General features: G+C 41.7%; 1 protein-coding gene and 1 long non-coding RNA gene across 5 annotated transcripts in view; both read right to left on the bottom strand.

Annotated features, from left to right (window-relative positions):
- The window catches only part of Cldn10 (claudin 10), a 102,714-nt gene extending 90,473 nt beyond the window's left edge, over positions 1 to 12,241 (bottom strand). The window contains exon 1 of one of the 4 annotated variants that reach the window (XM_078016223.1): positions 11,828 to 12,241. In XM_078016223.1, coding sequence (XP_077872349.1) covers positions 11,828 to 11,984 — 157 coding nt within the window. In that variant the 5' untranslated portion in view covers positions 11,985 to 12,241. Of the gene's footprint in view, positions 1 to 11,770 lie in introns of all 4 variants that reach the window. The other 3 variants (XM_078016222.1, XM_078016219.1, XM_078016221.1) reach the window with 3 other exon arrangements.
- Positions 12,242 to 17,803: 5,562 nt separating this feature from the next.
- Positions 17,804 to 26,667, bottom strand: part of LOC144365191 (uncharacterized) — a 59,986-nt gene continuing 51,122 nt past the window's right edge. Inside the window, exons 3-4 of the long non-coding RNA XR_013423476.1 lie at positions 19,941 to 20,036; positions 17,804 to 19,047 (exon numbers count right to left, since the gene is read on the bottom strand). This is a non-coding gene — a long non-coding RNA (uncharacterized LOC144365191). The remainder of the gene's footprint in view (positions 19,048 to 19,940; positions 20,037 to 26,667) is intronic.

The raw sequence follows: 26,667 nt of genomic DNA, 5'->3' as shown, positions 1-26,667 counted from the left end.
AGTTAGTCAAACGATCCTTTCTTGCTCTGTATAATTGATGTCTCAAAGCCAAACATGAAGTTCAGAATCTGTTTACTTGAAGTGTTGATAGGTATTGGGGATTACTGCACTAGGTTAAGGGACTGGAATCAGGTAGGGACAGGTATTGCTCCCAGCTTTCTCTTGCCCCTTGACCAGCCAGGAATCCTTAGAGTCACCACACTTATCATTTCTACCTCCTGATATCTTCCTCTAGGTCCCCACTGTGCCAATGATCAGGTTTCAACATGAAACACCACCGGATCTTTGTACAGTGCAAATTCCATCAGGAACTCTCCGCTACCCTGTTTCTATAACTTCCCAGCTCCTTCGAGGTGAAGTCTGGATCCCTTTGTAGAGCTTGAAGGTCCCTGGCAAGTTCCCCTGAATCTACCTCTGCTGCGGGACCTTCTGCCTCCCCCAGAAGATGCCTCCTATTCCAGTCAATTCCAAGGACTCACTCTTCCCGGATGCACGTGGCTCCCTCCTGCTTCAAGACCTTTGATTGTAGGTGCCAGGCACTGCTGTAATTTGTGTACACACAAATTAACTCACTTAACCTGACCACCCCCCCCCCCGAAGTAGAGAATACTCCCATTTTGCAGATAAAGAAAGTTGAATGTTCAGCTTTCTGCCTGGAGTCACACAGTTAATCAGTTATAGAGCAGGGAGTCCCTTAACCTAAAAGAATCCTCTCTCCCTCCTTTTCCCCCTGGCAACCTCTGCCCAGCTTTCAAGACAGTTCGAGCGCTAGCTCTTCTGGAAGTCTAACTCTCCCAGAGCTTCACGGTCAGATGTGCTTGTTGCTCTGGACTGTTTGCTAGGTGACTCTCTTCCTCAACACAGTACATCCTCAGGAGAGGACAGGGTCCTCTTCCTTCCCAAGACCCCAAAGGCCATGTTCTGCACCATGAATACAGGAACTGGATATTCACAGGGCTCCCTTGACAGCTGCAATATGGCATCAGAACAACTTGCCAACTGTCAACCTTTGATATTTTTTTCCTGATACACACAGAACTCTAGCACAAACCTCACTGTGGACAAGTTGGCTCCTGAAAACCAGTCCAGTTATCCTAAGTTCGACTAAGAACCAGGTAGTTTTCTCTAACATACATGACCTTAAAATGCATAGTGATTGGAGGTTTTAAAACGACTGAGTCCAGCATAATGTGTGCTCAGAAGCTGTCCTTCTAGTGCCTTTCCTTTAGGATGAGATATAGTCTATGCTAAGTGACAGAATCTGTCCAGCGGACACGCAGTAGCCTTGTCTAGCTGCACACGTGGTCAGATGGACAATGAGCAGGGAAAATGAACCTTATGAACAATAAACCTGAATGATTTCTACACAGAATATTCAGCAGGAGAAAACACTAATAATCAGATCTGCATGTGACGTCCTCAAGAGAGACGGGACCGCAAAACCCTCACCTTGCTGATACTGAAGCTAACAAGGGGTCCACTGTCCACAGGGTTAACTGTACTTCCTTGTTTTCTGTGTTCTCCACGCTGTAGTGTCTGGGGCCTCCCAGACGGAAGGAGCCTGTGCCCTCCCAGGGCTAGCCAATTCTTAGAAATAACAAGACTTTCACACTCAAACCAAGTGATCCAGAGCATACCCCTGCTGCTCCTTATCAAGCTCTGGTGCCTCACATAATCCCCTACCCTAGTCACCCAGGAACGGGACTCAGAGCCTACTGATGATTCCCCCTAGCCAATCCGACTCTTGCTTAGTCCAATTACCCAGCCTTGCACGTCTTTCCTTTCTAACAAACAAACAAAATTAAAAAAAAAAAAAAAAGAATGTAATAAAGACACTGGTGCACGCTCCTCCTCCACCCCTCTGCCTCCTGACCAACCTGTGCTGCCCCCTGTGTCCCATGCTGGCCTCCTGCTTTTAGGGGTTCTTTCTTGGCACTTAATTAAAAACGTCTTTCATGGCACTCATTCCCCTGTCTGTTGTCTACCTGGTTAATACAAGCCCAGGTACATTTCAAACCATATACTAGTGTAAGTATATGGGATTGGCTTCTTTCACTTGATTTCCCCCACAAATTTTTGGTTTTGATGTGAGGCGTCCCCTGAAAACCCCTGTTAATACAGGAAGAGTCGGAGGTAAAGTGATTGGATCGTGAGAGCCACAACCCAATCAGTCCATCCCAGTTTACATGGACTCACTAGGTGGTAACCATGGCAGGTGGGATGTGGCAGGAGGAGATGGTCCTGGGGCTGTGCCCTGGAAGGGTGGTTCTCCCTGTCTCTCTGCTTCCTGACCCATCATGAGCTGAGAAGCTTCCCTCTGCTGGGCCCTTCCCCTGTGATGTGCTGCCTCCCTTGGGACTCAGAGCCGTGGAAGCAGCTGTCTATGGACTAACACCTCTGAAACAATGAGCCCCGGGTGAATTTTTCCTCCTAGATTGTTCTGGTTGAGTATTTTGGTCATAGCATCACAAAAGCTGACTAAAAGAGGATGCAACTAGGTTTCCTCCTCCCCCTCCTTCTCCAGAGAAGGGAAATAAAGTGAATTTAAGGAGTTTATCCAAAGCCACACAAAAATGTAGTGACAAAGCGAGGATTTAAGCACAGATTTTGGGGCTTATACTAAATGCTGACCATTTCCCCAAAAGATGTATGGAAGACCACACAGGTATAAATATGGTCCCCTGTGATCCTCAGTTGCTCTGCATGTGAAATGGGAACTGTAGGATGTCAGTCTTCTGAGTAACTGAGAGCACGTGTGAAAGTGCTTTGTAAAATGTGAAGTGTGGGCGGCACACATTTAAAAGTCATCCCAACCAGTGGCCCCATGTTACATTCTCAAAATCGTCATTGATAGTATGACAACTTATCATGATAACTGCTCTTGATGTGCCAGAAAGGGTTTTATATCACCATTTCTTAGAATAACACTATGAGGTAAGAACTATCCCCATTTGCAGTTGAGAAGATGGAGTCTTTGAGAGGTTAAGTAATTGGCTCAATTTGCCTAGTTAACTTGAGCTTTCTGGAGCTATAACGTAAACCAATACATTAAACAATTTGTCACAGTTTCTCACGTCCCTTGGTGCTAGGAATATTGGGGTAAATGTTTGTTCTTTCTACCTGCTCCAGTAGCAAAACACCCCAGACTCGCTGGAGCCCTTCCTCCCCCTGTGGAGCCCTAAGGGGCCTTTCCCCTGCTTCCCAGCTGAGGAAAAATATAGCTGACATAATGGACAGACTCACCTCGTTAGTAAGAACCTGACAGCTAAGTGCAGAATAGTCCTGCCTTATAAGAAACAGCAAGTGCCAGGTGTGGTGGTGTCCGCCTGGTATCCCAGTGACTCAGGAGGCTGAGTCAGGAGGATCTCGAGTTCAAAACCAGCCTCAGCAACTTAGAGACGCCCCAAGCAACTTAGTGAGACCCTGTCTCAAAAATAAGACACAAAAAGGGCTGTGGCTGTGGCTTAGTGGTTAAGTGACCCTGGGTTCAATCCGTGGTACCAAGAAAAAAAAAAAAAAAAAGAAAAGGAACAGCAAGTTCTAGGCACAAACTACAGTCTGATGAGCACATTATTCTTTTTTTTTAATTTTTAAAATATTTTTTTTAATTATTGATAGAACTTACTTATTTATTTATTTTTAAATGTAGTGCTGAGAATTGAACCCAGTGCCTCACACATGTGAGGCAAGTGTGCTACTGCTGAGCCGCGGCCCCAGCCCAACAGTATTCTTTGCGTTATTACAGACATGACGTAAGACATGTGTCCATCAGGTTTTGGATTTCAGGAAGCAGCTAGTGTGAAACAAATGGATAAAGTGGAAGTAATGACTGACTTCTTAGAGATGAGAATTTTGAAGGCATTGAAAGAGGTATTTGTAGTGATAATTGCTACCATTTGTGGAGAGCTTTCTTTCACATCATCTATGTTATCTCATATAATCATCATTTAGCAAAAACCCTGAAGTTAAGAGAGATTGAGACTCTTAGTAAACATGGAACCCATCAGACTCCTAAATCCAACCTCTAAATGAAAATGTCTCAAACTTTCAATGTGCATAGGAAGACTCCTGGAGATCTTGCTATGCACATTCTAACTCCAGTTAGAATGGAAGCCATCAAGAATAAAAACAATAGTAAATGCTGGAGAGGATGCGGAGAAAAAGAAACCCTTTCATGCTGTTGGTGGGATTGCAAAGTACTACAACCACTGAGGAAATCAGTATGGAGGTTCCTCAAAAGACTGGGCATGGTACCACCATATGACCCAGGTATACCACTTCCTGACTTTTATCCTAAAGAATTAAAGTCAGAACATTGTAGCAATACACGCATATATAGAGAAAGACCCATGTTTATAGCAGCATGATTCACAATAGCCAAACTGTGGAACCAACCTAAGTGCCTGTTAATGGAAGAAGGGGTAAAGAAATCGTGCTGCACATACACAACTGGATTTTATTCAACCATTAAGAATGAAATTACATCATTTGCAAGAAACAGAATGGAACTTGAGAACATTATATTAAGTGACATAAGTCAAATTCAGAATGTCAAGGGTTGTGTGGTTTTTCTCATATGTGTAAGCTAGAAAGGAAAAAGGAAAAGAAAGGTTGGGAGGGATCTCGTGAAAATCCAAGGGAGATAGTAGAGTAGGGCAAAGGAACAGGTGGCAGCAGTGGGTGGGAGGCGTCCAGGAAAAAGGGAAATACTGGGGAATTATATTGGCCAAACTTCTTTGTTACACTGTATGCATGTAGGAATATGTAACAAAAAATCCCACCAATAATTTTTAAAAATGCAGATTCTGATTCAACAGGTCTATAGTGAGGCTGAGATTCTGCATTTCTAATAGCTCCTGGGTGATACAGGTGCTGCTGGTGTGCAGATCACACTTCAAGAATTAAGATTCTGAATCCCTGTGCTTCATAAACATCTCATAAAAACACTTGTGGCTCTTCTACCTCCCTAAGCACTTCCCTAGGGCTTTCTTTCTTTGCTAGAACCTGGAGATATGTGTGGACAATCTCTTTGTACCTTTAATATCAAATTTAACACAGTGCAGAGTTTCTTTGTCCATTTACTTAATCCACATACCTTTATTAAGTGCTTGGTAAGAGCCAGACACAGTGGTAGCTATGGAGGATATTCAGACAATCAGCGGCATGCCTGTAAGACTCAGGAGGCTGAGGCAGGAGGATCATCAAGTTTGAGGCAAGCCTTAGCAGTTTAGCAAAGCCCTAAACAATTTAGTGAGGCCCTGTCTTCAAATAAAAAATTAAAAGGGGTGAGGGTGTGTCTCAGTGGTTAGCACCCTTAAATTCAATCCCCAGTACAAAATGGAAAGGGAGAGGGAGAGGGAGAGGGAGAAAGGAAGGAAGAAAGGTAAAGAAAGGGACAGAGGAAAGGAAGAAAAAAAAGAGAGAGGGAGGGAGGGAGAGGGTTCTGGCCTCTAAGAGACACCTATCTATGGAGGTAAGATTTCTTGAAATAGCACTGATGCTTCAGTGAAAGAACATCAGCATTCTGACTCAGGACTCCAAGTCCCCATGCAGACTGCTTTGGCAGGTGATGTCCCTTTGGTGGCTTTAATTCCATCTTCACTGCAAGGCCAGGGCACTGGCCTTTGTGCCTTGCAATATGATTGACAGGAAGAAGATTTCATGGTGGCTCATCCTGTCCAGGGTCTATGAAATCACACTTTGCCTCCCTTGGCTTATGATTGTGTCAGTACACAAAATGATGCCATTGAAGCCAGAATTAGAGAGGCAGACAGGCAAGGGTCAGATCCAGAGAGGGGAGGACTGAAATGTGAATGCCTTCAGAGCCCTTCCTCCACCCTTAACAAGAATCAGCCCCTGCTCCAACCTGTTGCTAAGGTAACCTGTCCCAGGAATTGCCCCTCCCTACAGGGAGTTACAAAGTTATTAATTAATGTGTCCCGGGCTGCTCCCGTCCATCACTTCCCACCTTTTGGCCATTAATCGAGCATCTCCTGGGTCTAGTCACAATGGCAGGAAGGAGAGAGATAAGGGGAAGAGGGCAGGAGAACAATGGAAGAAGGTAGAACGCTTCTTGGCATACCAGGATACCAGCTGTAGCCCCCTTCTCCCTCCTGGGAGAAGTCTATGTGAGCCCTTTTTATATAAACCCTGGTTTATATGCTTGCCTTGGTGTACTTCTTAATGTTATACTTCAACATGTGGGGAAGCAGGACTGGTCACAGGTAACTGGCAGTATCACCACTGTCCACTGGGACAAGAACACACAAGATGTTTCTTGGGCTCACTCTCTGGGAGCAAGAACTCTCAAAGATGAAACTTAACTTCTTCTGTACACTTTTAAATAACTTTATAGGCATTTAGAATACAGCATGAAATTTAATTCACAGTTAATTTTAAAACTAAATTTGTGTAATGAAACTAAGTCTCAGCAAAATTAGGATCTTAGAAAATGGAAACTCTCAAGGATTAATGATAATTGTCATGCAAGGACACAGGTATCTATTAAAAGCGTAAATATTTTTCGGAACATCTAAATGGTTAAATTTTCCCTTGTTGATGCTGCAATACGCTTTTTGTTTCATGGATTTACTTATTTCTATGATTTAATCATGAACTAAGGCACTATGCTATGGTGTGGATGTTTTTGTGCCCCCAATTCATATGTCGAAATTCCAACCCCCTAGATGATCATTTTAGCAGACAGGGGGGCTTTTGAGAGGGATTAGGGCACAAAGGGATTAGTGCTAATGTAAAAGAGGCCCTGAGAGCTGCTGTGCTCCTCCCACCCGCCACGTGAGGACACAGAGAGAAGGCGCCATCTGGGAACCAGCCATTGAATCTGTTGGTGCCTCTATCTTGGACTTCCCAGCCTGAGAAAGAGTGTCTGTTGTTTATAATCTACCTAGTTTATGGCGTAGTGTCACAGCAATATAAACAGCTTAGTAGGCACATGCTTCAACAAGCAAGAAATCTAAAATTTCAATAAAGATAGCTCCAGCTTCTCTCCTCAAGTGAAAGAAAGCTCACAGAAAATTCCCTGTCTCTAGCAGATGCCATTCCATGGGCCCTATTCTTACGGTGAACCTTGAGAAGGTTCACCCTCCCACAGGCAGCCGCTATCCTCTGTCTGCAGCTTCCAGGCTGGGCTTTGGTTTCATTCCACTGAAATACTGGCACCTAAGCTTGGATTATGTGGTCATCTGAGGTCATTGAAACCTATCCAACCCAGTAGCTGATAAGATTCTAAGGAGCAACATGAAAAACTGGTCAAGATAATAGATAAGGAGGGTGGGGGCCCTAATCTCAAGAACAATTATAATAGAGGAGCCTTAAATAGCTATGATTCTTTGTTGAACTTCCACTGCCCAGTGGAGAAGCATTGTGAAGCTCTTGGATTGAATTTTAGGTTCAGAGATACTTTAAGGGACTTACTGGAGTCCTGTTCTCTTGGCTTATGGAGGAGAAAATTTGTGGATGAGGCTCAGAGTCTTATTACCAAGTCCATAAGACTAGTTTCACAGCTAGTTAATAGAAGAGGCAGAATCTGGAGCTCAGTCTGCTGAGCTGGAATCCAGGGAACTTCCTTTTGTAACTCCCTTCTCAGCTCAGCACATTGTGGCCTCCTTCCAGAACACAACACTATCCCATCACAGGCTCTCTGTAGTCTCACATGCTACGATGGTCATGGTCAGTTGGTCATTTTGCACATATGTATCCAGAGCTCACTATGCACCAGGAGCCCAGGATGAACACACACATCGAGTTCCTGTCCAAGGTGGCCACAATCCAGCTTCAAGTCTTCCTTGGAGCAATGCTTCCCATCCACCCTTCCTCTGGCAAAAATACAGTTGTCCCTTGGTATCTAAGTGAGATTGGTTCCAGGAGCCCCCCCACTGCCCGCCAGGACACTAAAATCTGTGGGTGCTCAAGTAACTGCTTCACCTCTGACAGATGCTTTGCTTTTATAGTTAAAACATCCCAATACACATTGAGAGAAAAACAAAACACAAGAGGACAGGAGACACAGCCTATGGTGGAACTTGGGTCTTAAAGACACTGAATTGGAATCAAGAAAATTTGATGTCCAGGCCACTGTGGAAATTGTTGGTGTCTCTGCAGTGTTTTCATGAAATTTATATCACAGAACTATATTTTGACAGAGGCCTGTATTTTCATAATAACTGAATGTTCCTTAGCCAAATAGCTACCAAATTCTTTAAGCTATAAATCTTTACATCAAATCCTTAAAGGTTGTCGTCATGATTAATCCAAACGGTTCCCTTTAAAAAAAAAAAAAAAAGTGGCTATGCTGGGTGTCCAAGATAAAAGAAAGGACAACTAACAATGAGGTTATGCAACCAGCAAGAATAAAACAACAACAACAAACAAGTCCTCTGGTTTCCCTTGTCCCTTCAGGAAGCTTAATCTGGCCTAAATCTGAAAAGATTTGTCTCAAATTAACAATGCAGGCTTAAACACCTTGTCTGTTTGTTTAATGACATAATCATTTTCATTCATTAGCTTCTGAGTTCTTTTCTCGATTTGTGATTATTGTGATGTTTGAGAGCTTATTGAACAAATAGCACTCTGCTCCTTCAGAATCACGTAGTCAAACAGGAGTAATGAAAAGCAACTAGCAATTTTAGCAAAGACTCCATAGGAATCAGGAAATCCCAATTTGCGGGGCCCCTTCTCCTTTGGCAACATGAATCCGTGTGTTCCTGATGTTGATGTTCCTGATGTTGTTCCAGGCTTCTACAGGAAACTATATCTCTCATAACATTGATTCAGGATGAAGAAAAAAAGGTTATGTCAAATAAATTTTGTGTGTTCTGGACTGGGATTGTGGTTCAGTGGTAGAGTGCTCGCCTAGCATGTACGGGGCCCTGGGTTCGATCCTCAGCACCACATAAAAAATAAAATAAAGATATGGTGTCCAATTACAACTAAAAAAATAAATATTCAAAAAAAAAGTTAAAAAAAATTTAAAAAAAAAATTTGTGTGTTCTAATGGGAGCATTGTCAGTTCAGCAGATTTTAAAAATTACTTCTTAGGTACAGGAAATACAGCAGATACAGAACACATTATTTTTACTATTGCAAAACAAAATCAACTTTTAAAATAAAGGATTGTTTTGAGGGGGTGCTGTGGATTGGAATCAGGGCCTCACACATGTTAGGCAAGCACTTGATCCATGAGCAAGTGCCAGGGAAACCAGGCCTTTTTTTTTTTTTTTTTTTCTTTTGAGCTAGCAGGTTTTATTTTATTCTTGGTGGTTACATACCTTCATTATTAATTGTCCTTTCTTTTATCTTGGACACCCAGCATAGCCACTTTTTTTTTTTTAAAGGAAATCATTTGGATTAATAATGACTACATCCTTTAACATTACTCCCCTGCAATCAAGTTTTAAGGGTAGAAGATTATTTGAATCACCATCAACACTTCTTAGCAATGCAAGATGATAACTGTGTGTTCTCTAAGATGCATTTGAGGAAGTAGCCATTGAAGTCACTGAAATCTACCATTGTTCTTCAATCAACATTGGAGCTAAGGTTGAACACATATTCTTCTCAATAACTGGGTTTTATTAAGGAAAATATGATGAAACACAATACAGCATTTTTTCTTAAAGATGAACCCAGTTAAGAACAAAAAACCAGACTTACCCACATGCAATATCTTCCGCTTACTGTCCAAGGTTGGAACGGGCCAAGAGGTGGCCATGGAGAAAGAATGACCCAAGAGGTGTGCAGAATGACAAGAGTGTCTCCACAAACACATTACTCTTTTCTTTTAAATTTTGCCCTGATTCTAGAGAAATTTACTATGGTGGGTTTTTTGTTTTTTGGTTTTTTTTTTTTTTTTTTTTTTTTTTTAATATCCCAGAACAAGTTTAGAAGTTGAGCTGGAGAGAGACATAGCACAGATTCCTCCAGTGGTTACTTAGGATAGCACCTGTCACTCCAGGGCTGCCTAGGGTGGCCACGCTTGAACATTTCTGATGCTTGTCATTAGAAATCTCCTGGATTTACCTAAGTATTCTCTCCTTATCCCTTGGCACTCACTGTAGACTAATGACATGCATAGTTGACACAAAACCCCACAAAATATTATGCTTTAGTAACTCCCTAGTTAAAATTTTATTTCATTTTCTTTTCTGGGGCCAAGGTACAGTTTTACCATTTGATTGTGAAAAGTCTGAATTTTACCAAAACCCAGGAGCAAGCCTGAACGCAATAAGCCCATGGCTTGTGGAAGATTTGTAAACATCAAATTTTCAGAAAGCTGAGTCAGAGAGTGATTCTTAGAATGACATAAAAATAAATAGCATCTGGGTTTGGTGACACACGCCTGTAATCCCAGCAACTCAGGAGGCTGATGCAGAAAGACAACAAGTTCAAGGCCAAGCTCAGCGACTTAGCAAGATCCTGTCAAAATAAAGAGTAAGCTGGGCATAGTGTCACCTGTAACCCCAGCAGCTCAGGAAGCTGAGGCAGGAGGATCACCATTCAAAGCATGCCTCAGCAAAACCGAGGCACTAAGCAACTCAGAGAGACCCTGTATCTAAAAAAAAAAAAAAAAAAAATACAAAATAGGGCTGGGGATATGGCTCAGTGGTCAAGTGCCCTACTCATCCTCCAAAATAAAATAAAATAAAAAAGGACTGGGGAGTGCTGGGGTTGTGGCTCAGTGGTAGAGCACTTGCCTAGTCCGTGTGAGGTTCGATTCTCAGCAACATATATAAATAAATGAATAAAATAAAGGTTCATCAACATTTAGAATTTTTTTTTTAAAAAAAAGGGGCTGGGGATATGGCTCAATGGTAGAGCACCCATGGGTTCAATACTCAGTATTCCAATATTGAAAAAAAAAAAAAAAAGAAGGGAAAGGAGAGGAGAAAAATCAAATAACAAATAATTTCCCTGGAGACATCCTGAAGTATGAAAGTACTGTTTTTTAAAAAATTCTTCTTTAAGACACAAAGACTTATGATGAAGTTTCAAATATTCTTAAAGATCAAAGCTTGGCTGCATTAAAAGCAACAAAACACCTAAAAGAGAAAGTTCTTGGCATTTGGCATTTTTCTTTCACTTAACTACTTTTTTTCCTTAATCACCAAACATGATTTAAAAAAAAAGAAAAAATGGAAACCCCTCTGAAAACAGAGTTCCTTCCCTCAGTGAATTCTATCCATCATCTCACATGTTCCCATGACTCTGGGGGAGAAGATAGACCCTTGTCCACCACTGTCTCCCCACCACACAGATGTACCGTATTCACACTTCCATGTACATGTTGTGTACGTCTATGTGTACACTTATGTCTAGACACATCAGATGGCCTGAGGAAGCACAGGAACTTAGGATAAGTTTGGTTTACTAAAAAGGCAGAAGGAAGGAGAGAGATGAAGTCAATGACAGTTCTTCCAACATAGAACAAATGACCCATCAGGATTCCTCTCTGACTGAAGGAAATGGAAACTCGGTGACAACACAACCCTGCTGTGTCCACCCCTTTCTTTTGGTGTTTATTATTCACATTGGGTATTTCTAAAAGATCCATGGGTTATTCTGAACTGTCCTTTGCCAAGTAAAATAAATGATTTCATCATTTCAGCGAACATCATATGCCCCTTTCATCCAGGGCAAATTTTGGCCCTTTAAGCTCACACAGAGTTAACAGGACACTATACACAGGCACAGTTGGGGGGGAAAGTAACATTTCACTTTCAGCAAGCAAGCTGTGATGTGCTGTTATATTTACCTTCTACTTTGAAGATAGTAAAGTGCGGTCGGCAATGGAAAGAACCCAACGCGTTACCTGCGCAGTTCATCCACAGACCCTGGTAAACCCAAGTGGCTGTTATCACCGAAGATGCGCGGGTGGTGACTTTCCACTCGTTGGACGCAGTGGCAGCAACCAGAGCTCCAAACCCTCCGACGCCAAACACCAGAGCCGAGATCTGTGCCCTGGACATGTCGCTCAGCCTTCTGCAGTGTCACCGTCCAGACCGAGCGCTTTGGTGGTCTAGGCATGCAGCCGACGCATAACACTCAGACAAATGTTGCAGCCAGCTGAGGCGGGTAGGTGACAGTATCTCATGCTCAGATGGCCTGGGGAAGTACTGGCATTTAGGACAATAATCGGTAACTTACCAATATCATTTTAGAGACAGCCTAAAATCATCTGATTTCCTACACAGATATTTACCCAAAATTAGTAGGTAAATTTTAAAGGGTTTGGTTTTTGCAGATTTTTTTTTACACAGTTCCAAGGTTAATGCTTAATTTTCTGTTAGCCTGAAGATTAACGAACCATGCAACTACCAGATATTACAAAGTACAGATTATACAGTAACACTTGAAGCTTATTTGACCAATTGCTTTAATTTCGCGTGTTTTCTGAACTTTTTACATAAATGAAACCATATTTTAGGTATTCTGGAACCTATTTTTAGATAGAATAGTATGTTTGTGAGATTTATATGTCCATGAATGTAGCTATCATTAACTACTAAGCTGAATATAGTATTTCACTGAATGCATAGATGACTGTTTATCCATTTTTCTGGAGATGGACATTTGTGGTGTTCTCTTTTCTCCCACAACAATAATTGGAGGAGTTATAAACATTATTGCTCATTTTTCCTTGTGCACATAAGCAAGAGTTTCTCTGGCATATATCATATATCATAAAGCAGAATTGCCGGAGTGTAGGATACCCTCATCTTTAACTATACAATGCTAACCGGCTTCCCTACGTGGTTACAGCACTTCACAGCCCCGCCAGCAGTGGACGCATCCTCATTGTTCCACTTCACAAGGTAGGAGAGAAAAGAAGAGCTAGGTAGAAAGGAGACCGATGGGGGCAGGAAAGATGGCGGAATGAGATGGACATCTTTACTCCAGGTACATGAACGACTGCACACCTGGTGCCACTCTACATCGTGTAAAACCAGAGAAATGAAAAGTTGTGCTCCATTGTGTACAATGAATTGAAATGCATTCTGCTGTCATGCATATCTAAGTAGAACAAATAAATTAATTAATTTTTTAAAAAGACATGGAGAATATTCCTTTCGTCTGAAAGCCTTGTGCTGAAGTTCCTCATACCTCACCCCCCAAGCCCGCTCTCTCTCTCCCAGGCCTGTCTCTCCCACATTTCTGAGGAATCCACAGTTCTTCACTCACATAATCTCAAAGTTTCCAGAAACTCACCTACTTATGAAAATTTCCCTGTGCACTGTTAGTTAGCCCACTTGTACATGCATTTTTAGAAAAGATTGAGCAAGAGGACATATGAAACCTATAATAAGGGTTCTTTTCCAACATTACCTATTGATCAGATGTCAACCAAAGGATCCTGAGAATTGCCAGACCACCGTGAACCATCTGGAAACCACAGGACTGCTGCCATCCCCACATGCCCTCTTATACCCAACCCTCACCTAGTCTCCTTGAAACAAAAGTGCCCTGAGCCCCCGGGCATCTCTACTCTAGAGATGGCCAACACTCTCCCTTGAGATTCCCTGCTTTTCTAATTAAATCTCTGCCTTGATATCTAGCACATCTATAATTCTTTTTTCTTAGATGTTTTCTGAGGACACTATTGTCCTTAGGTGAGGCTCCCCACACTCTGGAATCTTCTTAGACCCCTCCATCATAGCACTTGGCATTGTGAGGCTGACAGAACTTATTTTTCTTTTGGCCCGTCTGATGGGTACAAAGGTGATTACTCATTTGTATTTGTAATTACTAATGAGGTTAAGCATCTTTTTGTGTATTTATTGGCTGATTGTTTCTGTATGACACTTGCAAGTTTTGCTCCTTTATCTGTTGAGTGCTTGACTTTTTTTTTTTTTTAAAGAGAGAGAGAGAGAGAATTTTTAATTTTTATTTTTTAGTTCTCGGCGGACACAACATCTTTGTTGGTATGTGGTGCTGAGGATCGAACCCGGGCCGCACACATGCCAGGTGAGCGCGCTACCGCTTGAGCCACATCCCCAGCCCATTGACTTTTTATTATTTAGAGTTCAACATATATTTGGTGTAGGAATCTTCTGTAGATTATGTTGGAGATTATCTTTCCCTGATTGGTGGTTTATCTTTATGTAGCCATTTGATAAAGTCTTCATTTAAAAATAGTCAAATTTGTCAGGATTTTATTAAATTTTTTGTGCTTTTGAGATTTTTTTACTTGTTCTAATTAGTTATGCATGACAGTAGAATGCATTTTGACACATGTACAGAAATGGAGCACAACTTCTCATTCCTCTGGCTGTACATGGTGCAGAGTTACTCCAGTAGCGAAATCATACATGTATACAGGGTAATGATGTCTGTCTGGTTCTACCATCCTTCCCACCCCCACAGCCCCACCCTTCCCCTCACTTCTCCCTACACAAACCAAAGTTCCTTTATTCTTCCCTATCCCCCAACCCCCACTATGGATCAGCATTCCCTTATCAGAGAAAAAATTTGACTTTTGGTTTTGGGGGACTGGCTTATTTCACTTAGTATGATATTCTCTAGTTCCATTCATTTACCTGCAAATGCCATAATTTTATTTTTCTTGATTAAGAAACCCTCCCTGGATGTCGTGCATGGTGGTCACACTGGTCATCCCAGCAACTTCGGAGGCTGCAGAAGAGAATAAGAAGTTTGAAAAAAAAAAAAAAGAAGAAGAAGAAGAAGTTTGAGGTTCTAAGCAACTTAGTGAGACCCTGTCTCAAGTTAAAAAATAACAAGGGCTGGGGATGCGGCTCAGTGAGAGAGCACCCTTATAAACTCAATTCCTGGTACCAAAAAAAAAAAGAAGAAGAAGAAGAAGAAGAAGGCTTGGGGGTCAGGGTGTAAGCCTAGCATAAATAAGCAAGGCCCTGGGTTATCCCCAACACCATAACAGGAAAACAAAGAAAGGAAGGAAAGAAATCCTTCCTCAAAGACAAGGACTTATTTCCTCTTTTACTTCTAAAAATGTCAAGGGAGTTCAAAAAGTGTCAAGACTAAATGCGCTACTTTGGCAAGCTGGTCACTTCAGATTGAGGGCACTTGGGGAGCAGTAAATGCAGGGATGGGGTCCTCTGAACTTCCCTTGTCTTCCTGAAGAGGGGTCCTCCCAAAGCAATGCGACTGTCATGAATCCCTCCAGGGATCTCAGCCACCAGGGGAAGCTCACCTCCTGACACAGGAGATGTCTGACCCCATGACACCACGCCAGCCAACCTTGTCACAGGCTATCCCCTATTCTTCTGTGAGATCTTTCGTCTTTCCCCAAATTCATTCCTTCTCCCCCAGTTTCCTTCCCCTCCCCCCTATGAAGAAGGGATACACCTTTCCAGATCTTGTTGGGTTTGGGGATATTCACTCTTCTTTCATGTGATGTTCACATAATGAATAAATTACAATTTTCTCCTTCTCTTGGCAGGGAGTGGGTCTCAGTGGCTTAATCACTGAGTCACATCCCTAACCCTTTTTTATTTACTTATTTTTATCTGAGACAGGATCTCACTAAATTGCTTAGAACCTTGCTAAAGTGCTAAGGCTGGCTTTGAACCCGAGATCCTCCTGCCTCAGCCTCCCTAGTGGTTGGGATTGTAGCTGCGCCCCACTGTGCCTGACTCTTTTTCTCCTCTTAACTTGGCTACAGGCAGTTTATTTCATATATTCAATTAACCCTCAGAAGGTAGATGGAGTCTTCCATCCAGTACAGTTCCAAAGTTTTAGCTCTCACCTTTTAATCTAGAATTGATTTTTCTCCCTTGTGCTTTAAGATCTATTTCATTTTTCAATAGGAAAACAGAATTTTAAAATTCTCCTGGAGGAGTCCCTCATCTCCCTATGACATGCAATGGTATCTCTGTCAGAGCAGCTATCCCTATTTACCAGGTCTCTTTGTGAATTCTCTATTCCATTCTCTCTACTTGCTTGTTCCCAGGCAATTACAACTCTTTCTAAATTACTCTCATGTTATAAATATGTGTTGAGATCTTGTTGGTGAGTGGTCTCACCTTGCTCTTCTTGTCCCAGTGCCTGGGATTTTCTCCCTCATCTCTACTTCTTATATATTTTAGAAGCAATTTATCAAGAGAGACACCTACGCATACACACCAGGATGTTTGCTCATGCTTCATTTTCCATATTCACGCTATTGATTAGTTTGAAGAAAATGGACAATTTTATGAAAATGAGTGTTCCTGATCATGTCTTTTCATTTATTTAACCCATCTTTAATGTTTTCCAGTAAAATTGTATATTTTATTTTAATTTTTTTAAAGAGAGAGAGAGAGAGAGAGAGTTTTTTAAAATTTATTTTTTAGTTTTCGGCGGACACAACATCTTTGTTTGTATGTGGTGCTGAGGAACGAACCTGGGCCACACACATGCCAGGCGAGCGCACTACCGCTTGAGCCACATTCCCAGCCCAAAATTGTGTATTTTAATCCCAAAAGTCTTGTTACTTTTTTGGTTAGATTTATTCAAAGACTCATTCTAACAATGATTTTGTACTTCTGATCTGTTCCCCCATTTTCTTGTGTGTATATATGTAGTTTTTATTCTTTCTTTTTTCTCCTTTTTAGTTTTTTTTCTTGAGACCAAATCTTGCTAAATTTCCCAGCTGGCTTCAAACTTTCAATTCTCCTGCCTCGTCCTACTGAGTAGCAGGGATCACGGGCCTGTGTCACTAGCCCAGCTTCTTGTATTTTTTAGATTGAGATTTTCTTTTTCCACATTCCAATTTTTTCACTCATTTAAATTGGAAGTTACATATTTATTTGCATTGTTTAATGATTCTTCTAAAATTTTTTAAGCATATTTAGCTTAATATATAAAATTTATCAATATCACCATTTTCCCGAGTGACACAAGGACCTTAAGATGTTTTAATATTAATAACACCTCATCTGGCCTATGTTAATACTTTAGTTCTATCTTACCTGATTTTAGACCCCCCAAAATATATTTTTAGTTCTATAAGTGATATCCTCACAATGTTATTATATTATTATTATTATTATTATTATTATTATTATTATTATTATCATTATTGGAGTGGTACTAGGGATTAACCCAGGGCCTTGTGCATGTGAAGCAAGCACTCTACCAACTGAGCTATGTCCCCACCCCATTATTGTACACTGTCATTGTTAAACAGCCCCTTTTGTTCTTGCTATTCCATTTTGCATGGAGAGAGACAGAGCCCTTATTCTTCCTCAAGTCCATCCTGACAAGTGTCTTTAGGAAGGAACTATTGGTAGTTATCTCTCTTATTTTTTTTTTTAGATAATATCTTTATTCTGAGTTTATTTTGGTAGACAATTTTGCTGAGCATTGGCAAAGGTTCTGCCTTGGACCAAACTTTACTCAGCTCCCCCGTTGCCTCAAGTACACCTCAACCTCTGGGCTCCCGTGGTTTTGTTCCTCCGTTGTCCAATTTAAGCAAGTATCCTGCTAAGCCATTCTAGCCAGAATCCCCCGTCCATCCTGAACATCAGATCATCTTCAAAATCTGTTTGAGCTTCTCATCCTCCATATCCCAGGGAATGTCTGATCCCCTGGACGGCCTTCAGTAAGAATCCAGGATGGTTCAGCCAGAATCTCCCTAACCCCGATGTCTCCTTTTAGTAATTTTCCATCTCCTGACTTCTGCCCTGTTCCTTGGTTATAAGTCCCCATGCTATATTCAGATAGCCCCATCTCTTCCCTGTTGCAAAATCCCATCGCAGTGGTGCCCATACCTATTGCAACAGTCCCCCCAAACATACACACCATTACTTGAATAAAGTCCGCGAAATCATTCAGTGCCACAGGGTATTTATTTTCGTTAACAGGATGCAATTGTTTTGAATCAGTATGTTGAAGCTCTAAGTTCATTTTCTTCTGGCTTACATTTTTGTTGTTAAGAAGTCAATCGTAAGGTTTGCCATTTTCTCTGTAGATTAATCTGTGTTTTCTCTTTGGCTGGTGATAATATTCTCATTGTCTTTTGTTTTGGAAGTTTTGCTTTTTAAATTCTCATCGTTTTTATTGGATACTGCTGCACTTCCTGGCCTAGTCTCCTCAAAGCTAGTTATTGCTAGCAAAGATGAACAATTAGCAAATTTCTTTCTTTTTCAGAATTGTTTTGGGCTGCAGGTAGATCTCAGTGGTGGAATACTTGTCTAGCATATATGAGGCTCTGGGTTCAATCCCCAGCATCAATCAATAAATTCATTCATTAATTTAAAACGATAAAATAAAATTTTATTTTGTTTTTGATCGATGCCAAATATTTATGGGGTACAATGTGATATTTTGATACACGTATACAATAGGTAATTCTAATTACCAGAGTAATTAGAAAATCTATCACCTTACACATTTGTAAAATCCTTTCATCTAGCTATTTTGAAATACACATTACTGTTAAACAGCCATCTGTTGTGTAACAGAACACCCAAACTTATTTCTCCAACTATAACACTGGCCAATCTCCACCCGAAACCCCCTCCTCCCCACACCCTCACCCTCTGCCAAGCACTGTTCTGTCTCAACCTCCATGAGACCATCTTTTAAAGATTCCACATGAGTGTGATCATGCTGTATTTTTCTTTCTCCACCTGGCTTATTTCACTTAATATAACATCCTTCAGGTTTGACCATGTTGTTGTGAATAAGAGAATTTGATCCTTTTTTTTGCTGAATAGTATTCCATTTTATATATGTACCACATTATCTATTTGTCTGTTGATGGGCACTTAGTTTGATTCCGTATTTTGACTGTTATGAGTAGTGCTGTAACAAACACAGAAGCACAGATGTATCTTTGACATATTGATTCCAATTCCTTTTAACACACCAGAGGTGGGATTGATGGATCATATAGTAGTTTTAGTTTAATTTCTTTTTAACGTATGGAACCTCCACAGTGTTGTTATAAGGGCTATCTGAATTTACTTTCCTACTAGCTCACTTTAATTTTCTAAGTATGGATTCCTTTTTATCTTTTTTGGGAAGTCACTGCACTTCTTGCAATTTGATGATTCATATCTTCCATCAATTCTGAAAAAAAAAAAAGTATTAGCCTCTATCCTTTATCTCGTTCTGTAATTCTGATAAGATTTTCCAGTCTGTCCTATATCTCAGCCTCTCTGCATTATTTTTCATCTCTCTGTGCAGCACACAGCATTCTGGAAAGCTTTTCAGAGACATGTTCTAATTTATCTTATCTTCAGCTTGGTATAATCTGCTGGTAACCCTTCCAGAGTTTTTAATGTCTATTACTTTCCTTTCAAAAAAAAATGTAGAGGTTCCATTTTATTATTTTTTCCTTTCTACCTATTTCTTTTTTTCTAATCTCATTCATTAGTCACAATCCAAATGTCCCATTTTTTAAGTTTAAATGTTCATTTTCTGTTTGGGCGTAATTCTCACACCCAGAGTTTCCTCAGGTTACTTTTCCCTTCTTACTTACGCTCTCATTCCTGGTGGCTTGTGATCTGGGAGTGTAAGCTCATGTTCTCTCCAACTTTATTTGTGGAAATGTTTTGAGGCTCGAATTAAAGATTTGTCCCCTCTGGACAGAATTCACATTTGCTTTACCAACCAGGACTACTTGAAATCCTCAGCTTTTTCTACATCTAACTAGTGTGAGTTCTGGTCCTAAGCCAGAGGGTCAGCCATGTCTAAGATTCTCACATGACTTCCTTTCTCCTCTCTTCTCAGGTCGAGATCAAAACATTTCCTTGCCATAAATCGGGAGATGAAGAGGCACTTTAACTTTTCCCATGGCAATCATGATTTAGGGAGAGAACCCCTTCCACAGGCTCCTCTGATCCAGCCTGCAGCCTCGCCTGGCAGTGTCCTAGTAGCCAGGGATCCCCAGTCCCCAGTTGTGGGTGATCAGGACTCCCCAGGGAGCTGTTGTACCTTTCCACATTTGTTCCTTCTCTTACCAGCTCTCGTGATTTTCAGCCTCTGAAAATATTTTTTTCAAATATCTCACAACTTTATGTGTTTTGTTCCAGGAGGGTCGTGCAGGGTCCAAAGTCCTGTGCCAAAAAAGGAAGGGATAAATGTTGGAGAGGAATAAACTACCTTTTTTTTTAATCTCTCTAAAAATCAAATGATTAATCAGAAAGTAAAAATAATTGAATTTATCTCAAGGAGAATCCTGAAATTTAGATTTCTACAAATTTTGCTACACTACCCAATCTCTATTCAGATATATATTTCATTTAGAAGGTAGAGGAATTTTTTTAGAAGAAAGAGTTCTTGCTTTAAAAGGAAAAAAAAATGAATTCTCAGAAAAGATATTCCTGAGTCTGCAGATAAGTTAAAAAAAATACTCGTTTCTTATATAATTCAAACATGAGTTTTAACTAAATTGCCTAAAACTCAGAAATATTAACATCTATCTCATTTGCCAATACTTTGACTCCAGGGTTCAGTCAGAATGTTTAAATAAAAAAATCTTGGGCTGGGGACATAGCTTAGTTGGTAGAGTGCTTGCCTCGCATGCACAAGGCCCCGGGTTCAATTATCAGCACCACGGAAAAAAAAAATCTTTTATAAACCTAAAAACTAGCAATAAAAACTAACGAGTTCTGTCTACAAGTAGTTATTAGTTTCTTACTTGGCCAACCAGACAAGTATTTGTATACTTTGATAAATACATATTGAAAACCTCCTTTCTTAGATGAAGACTCAGAGCATCTGAATCTGAGAGACAGTGAAGAAATACCACATGGGTAAATCTGCAAAAGTTCGGGCTACATGGCTGCTTTCCCTGTTCACCTCCTCCTGGGATGGGCAGGGCGCAAGTTTCTCTGGAAGCATGCAGCCAAACTTTGCCCACCATCCACTGTCAAAATGATTGAGAGATATCAAATCTTAAATGTGCTTTGAAGTTTTATCAAGTTTCCTGGAATTCAAAAGCTCACTGTGGGGCAGTGGGTTTAGTCAATTGTGATTTGACGTAGAAAAAATGAAAGCAGAAAGAAACATCCAAAAAGCCCATTGAAGTCACAGGACAGGAACTCTAGGGATGGCAGTGGGTGTTGTGAAGAGGCTGTAATTGAATTACAAAACTTTCCTTGAAATGATAGGAAACCTGTGAACTCTTCTGGGTTAATAGATTTTTTTAATATTTATTTTTAGTTGTAGCTGGACACAACACCTTTATTTTATTTATTTTTATGTGGTGCTGAGGATGGAACCCAGGCCCTCGTACGTGCTAGGCGAATACTCTGCTGCTGAGCCCCAGCCCCAGCCCTTATCACAACAATACAGCAATCACCCTCACCGGATCATTACACGTTGTATGCATGTGTTCAAATGTCACGCTGTACCTCATAAATATGTACAGTTACATAATGTCAATTAAAACGTTTATTATGTTTGAAAACCTCCCTTCTTAGCCACTGTGGGAATTACAATAACAATGTACCAGGAGCAGAGAAGATGCTGAATAAACATCTATTATTCTATTAGTAAAATGAGGGTACTGGCAATAGGGTGACCATTTCAGGGCACCCAGACTGCCCAAGTTTTAGCGGTGAGCACCTGTGTTCTAGCAATCCTCTCAGCCCCCAGCAAACACATGCTCCTAGTTTTTCAGTTCTTGTTGGAGGAAACTGACATATTTGCTATTTTTCACAAGCATACCTAATGTCCTCCTGTCACAGCTTTCTGTTTCCACCCGTCTTCCCCTCACACTGCCACCTGCCTGCAATCAGAAGTTCCTCCTGAAGCTGGGAAGCCCGTTAGCACCTTAGCTAGGAAGAGGGCCGGGAAGGTGGGATTTGGACTTCAAGTTCTCTGCAATGCTCAACAGGCACCAGAAGAGGGCGCTCCAAATCACCCGGCTCAGCCTCTGTATGCAGAAACCCCCTTCCCTGATCCATGTGGGTTTTCTGTCACCCACCAAGTTTCAGTGCGTTGCTCTTCCAAATTAAGATGTGGCCCTCTCTCCCTCTCTCTCTCTCCTCTTTCCATCTTTTTTTTTCTTCATTTCTGATTTTGGGAGTAGATGTTGCACGCACACCTCGGCTCATGGTGCTCCATCCCCTTTGTGCTATAGGAAGTTGTTTCTAACTCGATCTTTATCCCCATCCCCTATGCCCATTTCCCTTTCTTCCTTAAAAAACAACTGTGCCAGTGTGTTCACCGTGCTTTCCTTTGTTGTGAATTCTTCAGGAAATGTGCATGTGTGCTTGGTGTGCAGGTCTTACTAATTTATAGAAGGGCTATTGTGTAATAGATCTGATTCTGGTTCTTGCTTTCTCTTGGCTCTGTACTTTCAAGACCCTTTTATGTTGCTCTCGGCACAGCTCCTGATTCTACACTATTGATCCTAGCAGCCACAGGGTGTTCTGTGGTGCAGTCCACAGGACTGCCTCCAACTCCCCTCACTCCTACATCCATCACTTCGGTGAACACAGGTGCCTGCTCTTTCATGGACTTGTGAGGATTCCCTTGCGTGACCTCCAGGGAAAGAATGACTGGGTCATAGGGCCTGCATTCCCTCTAGTTAACTTGCCATCGAGCCTCCTATCCACACTTTTGCCACGGGACATGGGGGTTTCCACATATCCCTAGATCCCTACCAGCACTTAGCTTCCACATTTTTATCCATCTAATGGGTGTGCAGTGATATTATTTTAATCTGCATTTCCAAAAACTTGAATTGGACATCTGTTTACATGCTTTTCAGACTTTTAGATTTTCTCTTCCAAATTTGTTCACTTTTTTTTTTTTCATCTGGATCCTAGATATCCTGTATCTTATAGGTTTTAGATTTTTTTAAATATCCTCTTCCTAAACATTTGGTTATGGTGCCTTTTCATGAAACAGATGTGTTTAATTTTGATGTGATCAAAATCCTTAATAGTCTGTGTTTTTCAAGTTCTAGTTAAGAAGCCTTTCCTTTCCCTAGTATGCCAAGATATCTCTCTCTCTCTCTCTCTCTCTCTCTCTCTCTCTCTCTCTCTGTGTGTGTGTGTGTGTGTGTGTGTGTGTGTGTGTGTGTGTTTTGGACACAATCCGTCACTCAGAATTCTTAAATCCAGTGATCTTCCTGGCACCATGTCCATTGACTGGAACAGATGGCATTCTGTAACTGGGCAACTGGAGACTTTAATAAAGGGACTTTATTAAGGTTGCAGAGCAGGTTTTCTCCACCTTGACACTAATGACATTTCGGTTCAGATAATTCCCTAATGTAGGGAGCTGTCTCGTGCACTGTAGGGTATTCATCAGCACCCTGAAGTCAGCTCACTAGATGCCAGTGCACCCTGCTGTCCACTCCCACCCCACGCCAGTCATGACAACCACCAGGTGGTTCCAGATATTGCCAAACGGCTCCCAGTTAAGAACAACAGCCCGTCAGGAGCCCAGCCGAGGCTTTGGGCTAGTTCCTGCTGCAGTCTATTACCCCCAAATGGGAGAGACAAGGGGAGGGAGTGGCTCTTGGAATAGAAAAGGCTGCCTGGGCCTTTCAGGGGGTCAGGGTCATCCTGAGAAGCCCCACAGGGAGGAGCTGCTCCTCTGTCCCCATCTGCCACCAGAGAGCAAAAGGTGCGGAGAATTCCACCTGCCCCAACACCCCACCACACCCCCGCCCCCGCCCTGGGAGGGCAGAGGGCAAGATGGAGAAGAAAGAATAGTGGACCTAGAGGGGCAAACCCAAGACACCCAGCACAGCCCCCAAACCTACTTGTTGGCGAGAGCAACCGGAACTAAGGTGTGTTTTAGTTTTACTGCAAAATACTGAGGTCTTTGATCCCAGTAAGCTGCCCTAGACCCATTTTACCATCCCCAAATCTGGAATTTTTGAATTCCAAAAGACATTTCATTCCACACATTTCAGATATGTGATTGTGGAAATACACCTTCCACATTCAGGTCTTAAATCCATCTAGAGTATTTCCTGTGTAACAGGAGGTAGGGTCCACAGTGTTATGTTTCTATATATAATGAATCAGTTTTCTCTACACCACCTAAAGTCAGTCCCCCTTCTCTCATTGACCCATTGTGAGAGACTCTCATCCTAGAGTAAGTTCTCATGGATTCATCTTTCTAGTCTCTTCCACAGATCCATTTGTGTATTCTTCTGCCAAATATCATACTTTAAAAAATCACGTTGCTTCTTGATATGCCCTAATATCTGCTAGGTAAATATTCTCTTTGCTCCAGTAGATAATCTTTATTGTTGGCGATAAAGATTGCCTACAATTGCCAACTGACAATTAAACTCAGGGGTGCTCTATCACTGAGCTGTGTCTCTCGCCCTTCCTATAATGTTTTATTCATTTATTTATTTATTTTTTGCAGTACTAGGGATTGAATCCAGGGCACCCTGCCACCAAGCTACAACTCCGTCCCTTTTTTTTTTCTTTTTGGTATCAGGAACTGAACCCAGGTGTGCTCAACCACTGAGCCACATCCCTAGCCTGTTTAGTTTTTGAGACAGGGTCTCACTAAGTTACTGAGGCTAGCTTTGAACTTGTGACCCTCCTCCTCAGCCTGCCTAGTAGCTGGGATTACTGGTTTATACCACCGCATCCAACTGACTGAAAATTTGTTTTTGTCTTGTTTTGACATTTAGTGGTGGGAAATCGAATCCAGAGCCTCTTACACGCTAGCCCTAATGTAAATGTTCTTAGAGCCAGAGACCATCACAGACGGGAAACTAATAGGTTTCTTTTAAATAACTTATTTTCAACATAGCATCCTGGAGCATATTGGTTTCATTAAAGGGTGGCAACTAGCATATTATGAAAAATCCTTACGCAAGATATGGATGCTAAAAACTCTAAATTTTTCAATCTTCAGGTGGATCACATTGATTTCAGTTTCAAAAGACAATTAAGTTATAGTAAACGAAATGCCATGCACATTTCTGGGAGTCATAAACAGATTATTCTGAATTAAAGGAGATGAAAGAGACCTGAAAACTGAATGCAAACTGTTATTCTTGATTAGATCTTGAATTACGTAAATCAGGGACACTATGGGGACACCTGAGGTGCTGAGAGCCATTGCCAAGTAGGAATGAAATTTTCTTGTCAGCCTACCCCATGTTGCTTAGAGGAAGGACTCTCCATTGTGGAAATGGGCTTGTCTTAGACTCAGGTCATTTGCAGTGACATTGCATGTAAGGTGACCTTGCTCAAGGATCAGGGCGGATGCAGGTTTAGGGTATATCCTGCTGGGATTAGGGAGTATCCCACTCTTTAGGTTTAGGGCGGTTCCAGGTTTAAGGTGTACCCTGCTGGGAATAGGGCGTATCCTGCTTCTCAGGCGCCTTGAGTTCCCGTTGGGATTCAGAGAGTATTTGGAATTCAGAGCCTCGTGGAATACGTGAATTTTGCCCAGAACGTGGATTTCCCCAGAACGTGTGTAGAGGGCCGGTGTGAGTTCGGGAATAAAGAATTGCTATTTGAATCTACAAGGTGTGTGGTGGCTCGTGATTTTGTGCCCAGCCAGACTGCGGCACTGAGGAAATTGAAGTATTGGCTGTCTAGATAACATTACTGCGGCAATGTCGAATTGAAGGAGTCAAGACATCAACAACTTCCTCTCAAATGGTTCAAAAAAATAAGTATGAAGCAAAGGTGGCAAGAGGTTGAAAACTGACGAATCTGAATGAGGGTGTCTGGGTATGCTTGACATTTTCAACAACTCATTTAGAAAATTTCAAAATAAAATGTTGGGAAAAGAAACAGGAAGTCATAGAAAGGGTAAGCCTGCTTCCGATGGCTCAGAGGCAAAGCAGTCTTCTTTCAAGGTCACCAGACTCTACATCCTGTGACCACAACTGCTTGCCCCTCTGCTTCCTTGAGGTAAGCAGGGTCCCGTGCAAATGTATTCCCTCAGAGGCTGAAGTCTTGCTGTCTTTCTCCAACATCGTCAGGCCTGTTGCTCCGACACTTGAGTAGGGTCTCTGGAGTTGGGCAGAATCAGGCCTAGGTTGCCCAGGACCCTCACTCCTGGGTCTCCATGGTGAAGAAATTCAAGCTCAGCACCCCTGCAGCCCACCCTGGTGGCCAGCTGCCCCTACTCTCCTTTTTGAAGGTTAATTCTACTATTTGAGAATGAGAGGTAGATTCTATTCTGGGTTCTTCTTTATCATTGAAGAGTTAGAAGCCGAAGCTTCACTTGGGTGAAGCTCAGTGGTAGAGGGTGAACTCAGTGTGCAGAAGGCCCTGGGCTCAATCCTGAGCACCACAGAAAAAAAGAAAGGGGGGGAGAGAGAGAAAGAGAAAGAAGGAGAGAGAGAGAGAGAGAAATGAAGGAAGAAAGAAAGCGTTAAGTTAGAAGTTCTCGAGGTCTGTAGAATTTCATAGGTACCTTCATCTATTCCGTCCAAACTTGTAGCATCAAGCTCCTCCTCACTACCCCTCCCTTTACCAATCTGTCTGTATCTATCTCTGGCCCATAGCCCTTCAAATTACCAGGAGACTGCCAGCTTCCTGCTTCATGGATATGAAGCATTGTCCTTTGGCTTCCACTTCCAAATAATGCTCTTACTACTCAATAAAATGGAAAGAAGTAAAATCTTTAGACCTATGCTTTCATCTTTAAATCTTGATTTAGGGGCTGGGGATGTGGCTCAAGGGGTACCGCGCTCCCCTGGCATGGGTGCGGCCTGGGTTGGATCCTCAGCACCACATACAAACA

This window comes from Ictidomys tridecemlineatus, chromosome 6, assembly GCF_052094955.1.
Source record: "Ictidomys tridecemlineatus isolate mIctTri1 chromosome 6, mIctTri1.hap1, whole genome shotgun sequence".
NCBI lineage: Eukaryota > Metazoa > Chordata > Mammalia > Rodentia > Sciuridae > Ictidomys > Ictidomys tridecemlineatus.
The sequence above is the reverse complement of the archived record's forward strand: the minus strand, read 5'-3'. Positions and strand labels throughout refer to the sequence as shown.